Source organism: Denticeps clupeoides, chromosome 16, assembly GCF_900700375.1.
Source record: "Denticeps clupeoides chromosome 16, fDenClu1.1, whole genome shotgun sequence".
In the NCBI taxonomy this organism is placed as follows: Eukaryota; Metazoa; Chordata; class Actinopteri; order Clupeiformes; family Denticipitidae; genus Denticeps; species Denticeps clupeoides.
This window is the reverse complement of record NC_041722.1, coordinates 710889-719109: the sequence shown is the minus strand read 5'-3', so window position 1 is coordinate 719109 and position 8221 is coordinate 710889. Positions and strand designations below refer to the sequence as shown.

At 45.1% G+C, this 8221-nt stretch overlaps 2 protein-coding genes across 4 annotated transcripts; one reads left to right on the top strand and one right to left on the bottom strand.

The window, feature by feature from the left end:
• Positions 1–201: 201 nt before the first annotated feature.
• Positions 202–3338, bottom strand: cebpg (CCAAT enhancer binding protein gamma). 3 transcript variants are annotated; one of them, XM_028957141.1, is made up of 3 exons: positions 3176–3338; positions 2091–2286; positions 202–1622 (listed from the first exon to the last, which is right to left on the bottom strand). In XM_028957141.1, exons 2-3 carry the CDS (start codon positions 2196–2198, stop codon positions 1239–1241), a joined length of 492 nt encoding a protein of 163 aa, XP_028812974.1. In that variant the 5' UTR covers positions 2199–2286; positions 3176–3338; the 3' UTR covers positions 202–1238. The 3 variants fall into 3 exon arrangements, with proteins under 3 accessions (XP_028812974.1, XP_028812976.1, XP_028812977.1); XM_028957143.1 differs by having other exon boundaries at positions 3180–3338; XM_028957144.1 differs by lacking the exon at positions 3176–3338 and adding an exon at positions 2800–3094.
• Positions 3339–4095: 757 nt separating this feature from the next.
• On the top strand, positions 4096–5751 carry cebpa (CCAAT enhancer binding protein alpha). The gene is given in 3 exon segments (XM_028957140.1): positions 4096–4650; positions 4653–4684; positions 4686–5751. Coding segments are annotated over 3 exon segments (861 nt in total). The 5' UTR covers positions 4096–4262; the 3' UTR covers positions 5127–5751.
• Positions 5752–8221: the final 2470 nt, after the last annotated feature.

Below are 8221 nucleotides of genomic sequence, written 5' to 3'. Positions count from 1 at the left end.
ACCACTCACATCAGCTGACTGGTACTATCTTCAACACCTCCCCGGTTGGTTTTACTCGTGCCTAGGGACCTCATCTACATGGAAAACACAAATGAAGACATAAAAATATATGCATATATTTAGTTAATGCATACAATAGTCATTTTTGGTCCAAAATCCTTTAAGAATAGAAAAACTAGAAATAGGAACAGCAGACAGAAAAACATTGAAAAAGTGTGTTTAATTTATAATTCTCAAAAACCCATACATCCTTATAAAAAGATAGTCACATGAGAAATGCTGTCCAGCAACATTACTGTAAAATGTTTATCAACCTGGCTCTAGATGAGTTTGCACAGAAAATATTTCCATTTAAGTGAGCCATACAGTTTAAAGCATTGTTCGTTTACGTGACAAAATCTTTTTAGCAAAGTTCTTAATTTAACTTGCAAATTAAAACATAAAAAAAGATTTAGTAAACATGCATTATATTCCTATCAAACTACTTGTAGCAAATGTAAAAAAAAACAAAAGATGTTACTAGGTTTCAAAGTATGTATAGCCATGGTTTCTGAGGTCAACAGTACAAGACAGTATAAGACAATTTAAAGACAAAAATTAAATTAAAGAACAATCTTTACAATATATGCCTGGATATTTCCCAGATTCCTTTATTGTAAATAATGCCAGTCTGTTCGTTAACAATGTCCATAATGCAGTACACTTTTGTCCTCCTGTGACAGAAAAGGAAAGGGGCTTTCGATGACACCTAAACCTGATCACTGGGATATAAGTAACACATTTACACAGAGGGAGTTCAAATCTAAACTGAAAACACAGAAACTGCAGTGTGAGTACAATCAAACATCCATGAAAAGTACAGGTGTATTTACTGGTGTAATACCTTGGTAGTCTTACAAATTTTAAATCCTCTCACCAGGGGAGAACAAGAGTTCATTCCCCACACAGGTAACTCAGACTACAAAACAGATGCGAGTGCCGAGTGACTAGCGTTACGTGACGCATCCAATAAGGTCTGTATCCAAATTTACAAAGCCTCACGAGAAGCCAATTAAACAGGCGAGAACCCCCAAGCAAACATATCCACCTTGAATAAAACCAACTGAAAAGGAAACATTCATTATTTTTCTTTGTATTAAATCATCTGTCTAGATTCCGCACACAGTAAATAATGAAAGTGAAATTGGTGTGGGGGTGGGTCCTTGCAATATACAATAGTTTTTGGAGTGAGCGATCACTCATTGGCCAGTGCTCCTGCCATTGGTGGCCGTGGAGCTGCTGTTGCCAGTGGCGGTGCTAGAGGCGGCGCCCACGGGCTGTGTAGTGTCGGCCAGATTGTGCGCATGCTCCAGGAAAAGGTCCTTCAGCACGCTCAGCTCCTTGCTCAGCAGCTTGATCTTGGCCTCAAGCCGCTCGTTCTCCTCTTTCAGCTCATTGACGCGCTGCTGCGTGTCCTGCGCTTTCTGCTTGCTGCGCATGCGGCTCTTCTTCACCGCCAAGTTGTTGCGCTCTCGCCTCTGACGGTACTCCTCACTGTCTTTGTCTGCCACTGCCTTCTTCATCTTGCTCAGGGGTGTGGCTTTCCCACCTCCACTGGGGTTAACTGGCACGAGCTGTGGAACCTACAACATAAAAAACAGGAAAATATGAACTTCAAAAGGTTCTTCTGAACTGGACAGTAAGAATCGTGAAATCTGTTCCTATACGCAGATCCCACCATCCAGAATTCCAGTATATATTCTTCCCATTTAGTTCCTGAAAAGATGTCCCATTGTTTGCTTAACAGTTAGCAGAATGCATTTCTGGGATGGCAGCTGGATTGTTCTGGTCTGTTTAACAACCAAGGTGGGGTGTAGTCAAGTCTGGTGTTATAAGATGACCATATAAACTTTGATATGTCAGCTGCACACATGAACGATTTGTTTCTAAGATCAAATGCTGCATGCACTTCCATGCCATTCCATCTCCCACCACCTGTGAGATCTTGCCAGCAAGCTGAATCCAAGCCGAAGAAGCTGGAGACCCACAAAGACCCACACCCTGACAGTGGCTTTCAGGATTGCAGCCCTGAGGTGAGGTAAGCTGCCTACTTGCTGAAGTCCTGCGCTCAATGCTGCTGCACTGCTGTGGCCTTGACTCTGGATGACGCTCACGCCGTTCTGGTCTGTTGGGAGCTTCTGCTGCGATGGATTGCTCATTTGGATCGACTGCAGGCTGCCCTCACACGCTGCTCTCCCTACTGCCCCACTGAGTAGTGTGGAATTTTAAGGGTCAGCTTGTGTAGGCCTGAATAAAAGTTGAAAGACAGTCTTCAATAAATAAAAAATAAAAAAATAAAATCTTTCAACCATTCCAACTTCTTGTAATTATCCATTTGTACTGACTAAAGAACTGAAGTGAAATAACGTTTTCACTTCACTTCTTTTGTCAATACATATGATAATTACACGTTGTATTTGGACGACAAATCCCTATTCTCTGTCGCACACCTTTGACTGGCCTGGCCTTGGAGTCACATTCAGACAGCACCAGATGCGCCAGAGCGGCAGCGCATCGAGCTGGTCACAAAGTGACGCAGCCCCGCCCCCGCGCTCAGCGGCGGCCTCTGATTGGGCAGATTTCCTCCTGATACACTGCAATATGTTTTCAGCGGAAGTCGAGAGAATATTTACACCGAGACATGTCGGTTGAAATAGGAGGGTCGAGTTCATACACAAGAAACAAGATGGAAGCTGTAGAGGTTTTATTCAAGCGCTTGTTCAGCTGATTTTAAAGACCAGACGTATGTCAGAGGTTCACCTCGTATCGTCACATTCTTGCCTTCGGTTGCATCATCGCCTCACCCTCCCTCCTCCCCTCGTCCTGTCCGCCATGGGAAAGGGAAACTCCGTGATCATCCAGCACTCGGATCTCACACAAACATATACGTGGCAGATCAGATGCGGAGTCACACACACGCACATAAAACCCACAGGCAGAGAGACAACACAGCGATTGCCGTTCCGCTTCAGCCCAACTGAACAGAACAAGGTTAACGGAGAGAGACGAAATGGAGCTAAAACGCGAACATGTTCCCCTGGAAGCGGCGAAAGGTGCGAAGCGCTCCGCCATGGAAATAAAAACTGCCAGTCGCACGCCCGTTAGCATGGCGGCTAATTGTTGAACAGCGACTCACTCACGACGTCCGCCAGCGCGTATTACTCCTCCATCCAGGCTAGAGAAGTGTTCGGAGGTCGGGTCCGGGCTCTGTTGTTGTTTAGCAGCAGTAGTTCAGTAGGAGCCGCTTCTCAACTATTGCGAAACCCCCTTTACCTTGTAGGGAAATCTGTCCGTTCAGCCAATGAGCGGGGAGCACGGGGGACAACGGCGAGTGTGACGTGTGAGGGCGTGAGTGATGGTGCTTCTAACCAATAGGACACTCTCAAAGGGGCCGGGGCGGAGCCACACAGCGGCGCTCGTCCTGAATTCATTCGCACATAACTAGAGAATAAACCGGAATAGAGGTAAAACCAGCGTCCAACAGCCTGTATAGAATTTATATTATCACATGATTACAAAACTAACACAAATCAAATTATCAAATGTTCTATAATGTAATTTAGTTTATATATTCTGAACATTTCATTGAGGACAAACCGATGAAGTGGTACTTTCTAGTATCAAATCACGATCACCACTCCTCAAACCGTTAATTTTTTAGAAGCAACTAGAAGCGCCATTTCTGGATAACTGATAACACGGTTTTAAATATGTGCCCCTTGAATTCTGCTTTATTGCGTTTTATTAGTTTGGTACATTAAATATGATTTTGTTTAAATAAATATGATTTATTGATGGGATTTATAAATCTTATAAATCGAATTCATGGTAATATATATATTTTTTGCATAATACAAGCTACTTCTACCTTCCTGCGCATAAGCTTTGAGTTGGCCTGCTCCTGCCTTGTGCGTAATGGTGAAATGCACGCGACGTGGGAGAGGCGGGGCGGAGGACGTGAAGGGGAACAGTCGTGACAGGGAGCCCACGGGCGCTATGACCCTGAGATCCTGGCCCTCCGGCCTATAAAGAGCGGGCTGGGTCGCTGCACTTCAGCAGAAGCGAGTCTCCAGCCGCGCCGCACATCTGGGAGGCATCACTGACCCCCACTGACCCCCCCGCTGACCACCACCTCTCTTCCGCCACTGCGGCTTTCTGCGCCCCTGCGAGCAAAGCTGGATTCCCGGAGCTCCTCACCATGTCTGGCGGGCTTTAGATACTCCATGGAGCAGCCGAACCTCTACGAGGTCGCCCCACGACCCCTGATGACCAGCCTGGGCCAGAACCAGCCAAGCGTCTTCTGCTACAAAGATTCCGCCGGCGCCGCGGACCTGAGCGAGATCTGCGAGAACGAAAACTCCATCGACATCAGCGCCTACATCGACCCTGCAGCCTTCAACGACGACTTCCTGGCGGACCTGTTCCACCACAGCTCCAAACACGAAAAGGCTAAAGTGTCCGGCGCGGAGTTCGAGTACGGCGCGCTCCCGCCGCAGCAGCTGTACGGGTGCGCGGCGAGCTACTCGGAGTCCAAGCTGGAGCCCGTCTACGACAGCCCGTCGGCGAGAATGAGACCCGTGGCGATCAAGCAGGAGCCGAGGGAGGAGGACATGGCCCCGGCTCACCACCACCACCACCACCACCACCACCACAGCTCTCCACACTACCCGCAACACCTGCCCCACCTCCAGTACCAGATCGCGCACTGCGCGCAGACCACCATGCACCTCCAGCCCGGCCACCCCACTCCCCCGCCGACCCCGGTGCCCAGCCCGCACCAGCAGCACGCAGGCAGCGTGAAGATGATGGGCGGCGGAGACCGGGGCAAGTCCAAAAAGCACGTCGACAAGAGCAGCGCAGAGTACCGCCTGCGCAGGGAGCGCAACAACGTGGCCGTGAGGAAGAGCAGGGACAAGGCGAAACTGCGCAACGTGGAGACGCAGCAGAAAGTGGTCGAACTGTCCGCGGACAACGAGCGGCTCCGCAAGCGCGTCGAGCACCTGAGCCGAGAGCTGGACACGTTACGGGGCATCTTCAGGCAGATGCCCGACGGCTCGTTCGTAAAAGCCATGGGCAGCTGCGCGTAACCGAGACACTCAGCAGAGGACCAGGCAGCTGCGCTACAGAATCAGAATTTATATATATATATATATATACACACACACACACAAATGATAAGCTCGGTGGACTGGTCGCTGTGTGTGTGTGCGTGTGTGTGTGTTTGTGTGTAAGTGCAGCTAATTGCAGTGCGGCTGGTTGCAGATGTAAAATCTGTGGAATGGTGGAAATGCTTCATCAGAACTCAGATGGAATTATCGTGGGGGCTTCACCAAAGTCCTTCTTCTCAAGCCCAGTGGGCGCTGCAGACCCCCTGTCAAATGGTGCTCATGTCTCCAGGCAGATCAACTTTGTGCTACGTGCTCTTTTAGTGAACTGCGGTTTATTGCCTTACCTGTGGTGCCTTTTACACCTCAACTGTATTTTTGTAAGAAACACTCGCGTTTGGTGACAATCTGTGCCTTTAGACCATTTCTGAACTTCTGGATAATGTACGTGTAACATGAAGATGATGAGATACAGCATTAAAAAGCACTTTTCTCATAACCAACAAAACAAACCAATCTATAACAAGTTTCCAATACCAACGATTCATTATATATAATGAATTTAAAAGATGAATGAAAATAAAACAGCTGGTTTTCCTACCCTGAATGTGTCTGTTTCTCTACATGTTTGTCTGTGTCCAAACTTGACCTGCATGTTTGCATTTCAAAATAAGCAGAAGTAAAAAATCTGTCAAAAGCTCCAAAGATTTATTGTCTAAAGTTGTCTCAAAACGTCACTTCTGGCTGTACCACTCAATAGATGGCCCCTGAGAGACATTTTTACTCAAATGGTCTCGCAACAGACATTTTATTCACTTCTGCGCAGGTTGCCTCTGTCATTTTCAGTGATTCAATCAGCTGAGAGCCCAGCAGTTGATTACATTTGAAATCCGAATGAACCCCCCCGCCCCCATACACCTCAGGTCTGTACCACCTCACAGCTACTCTTCACATCTGGATTCTAGAGATGATTTGAAATAACCAAAGAACCTGATATTGTTTTGCATAAGTCATGTTGTTATCAGAACTCTGTGTATGTATGTGTGTGAGCTTTATTTGGCAACTGACTTTTTTTGTATTTGCCTTCTGATAAAATTTAACCAGACCTCTTCACTGGCTTGGCCTGCAGGCTGCTGACTGAGCAGAGTACCATGTACTGAACTCTTACTTGTCCAGTTCTCCCTGCTCAGCTTTTCCCCAAACATCACCAAAAGCCTGGTCTGGTCTGGTTCTGGTCACTAACCAAGACCTGTGGTGGCCGTTTCTCAAAACTGGTAATATCACTGTTCAAAAAAAGAGAATTTGGGAGGATTATTTACATCCATTCCACTTACAGTGTACACTGACACAGCAACCTGACCCATATATTAGTTTTAAGTCATTTAAAAATGTTCTTGTAAAGAACAGCGTAGCGTCCATTAAAATAAAACCATAAGATGAGCCCAAATGTCTGGTATGCAGTGTATTTAAAACTCATCCTAAAATTAAAACTGTTATTGTTGCCTGATTTATTGAAATGTCTCCATGATTGATTTCTTTTTTAATGTAGTAAATGATACAACCCAGCAGGTAATTGTTGTAGTTAATGGTAGTTAATGAGTGTGTAATGGTGGACTGCGTTACTGAGCGTTTACTGTGCCTCAGAGATTGAGAGTCACACTGCTGCCATTGCTGTTTTATAGGAACAGATGAAGCCTTGTTTTGGTGCTGAGTGAAACAATGTTGGATTTGGCTTCCACTCCATTTAACTGCAGAACAAATACTCAGCATTTATGTCTTTGTTTTTTTTTTATCTCTGGTGTTTTCCCATGTTCTTGCAATATTTAAAGTGTTTTAAAATGAAACCAAGAAATATATTGAATATAAGATATAAGATGAATATTGAATTTGCCAGAAATTTAGGGACAGCAGTAATATTTCTCAAAGTAATTGTTAGGGTTTAAAACCATTAGACGTGTCTTCCAGCCATACCACCTTATCCTAGTTGTGGTGTTTGCTCCCTTCTGAGCATGTGATGGCCACAGGACCCTGATGTCACCACATCCCACACGCTGCATGGCTGCTGTGTTAATATACAATGCACAAAAAATAAAGGGAACACTTACACAACACAAAGTAACTCCAAGTCAATCAAACGTCATCACACGAAATTCAAAATGTTCACTTAGGTAGCAACACTGATTAACAATCAATTTCAAATGCTGTTGTGTAAATGGAATAGAAAACAGGTGGAAATTATAGACATTAGCAAGACATCCCCAATAAAGGCGTGGTTCTGCAGGTGACCACAGACAACTTCTCAGTTCTTTCTGGCTGATGTTTACTCTTCATGTGGTGGTATCATGAGAAGGAGTCTACAACTGACACAAGTGGCTCAGGTAGTGCAGCTCATCCAGGATGGCACATCAACGTGAGCTGTGGCAAGAAGGTTTGCTGTGTCAGTCAGCGTAGTGTCCAGAGCATGGAGGCGCTACCAGGAGACAGACTTGAATCCATTTGAGCACATCTGGGACATCATGTCTCGCTCCATCCATTCTTGCCTCCACCTCTTCAGGAGCATGCCCTGGTGTTGTAGTGAGGTCATACAGGCACATGGAGGCCACACTCATTACTGAGCCTCATTTTGACTTTTTTTAAGGACATTACATCAAAGTTGGATCAGCCTGTAGTGTGTTTTCCACTTTAATTTTAATTTAACCAGACCTCCATGGGTGTATAAATTTGATTTCCATCGATATTTTGTGTGATTCTTTTTGTCACAACATTAGATTATGTAAAGAACAAAGTATTTAATAAGAATATTTCATTTATTCAGATTTAGGATGTCTTCTTTTTGTGTTCCCTTTTCTTTGAGGGGTGTATATGGAAGTGAACCTCTTTGTCCTGAGCTTCTGTTCTGTATGTAATTTACCTGGGGCTAAAGAGCTCAATGACTTTGCTGGTGATGTTCCAACATTTTAGTGTTCTCTTTGTGTCACAAAAAATAGAATCTAGTTGTGAAAAGTCATTGGTCTAAAATATATGTGCATTTAAAAAATATGAACACTGCCTTTACTTCAGAATTTAGCAAACAGTTG

Bases quoted from the DNA above. Each gene is read 5' to 3' on its own strand.
- cebpg (XM_028957141.1), bottom strand. From the start codon at position 2,198: ATGAGCAATCCATCGCAGCAGAAGCTCCCAACAGACCAGAACGGCGTG. The intron at 1,623-2,090 runs GTAGGCAGCTTA...TTTATGTTGTAG, and splicing joins TGAGCGCAGGACTTCAGCAA to GTTCCACAGCTCGTGCCAGT.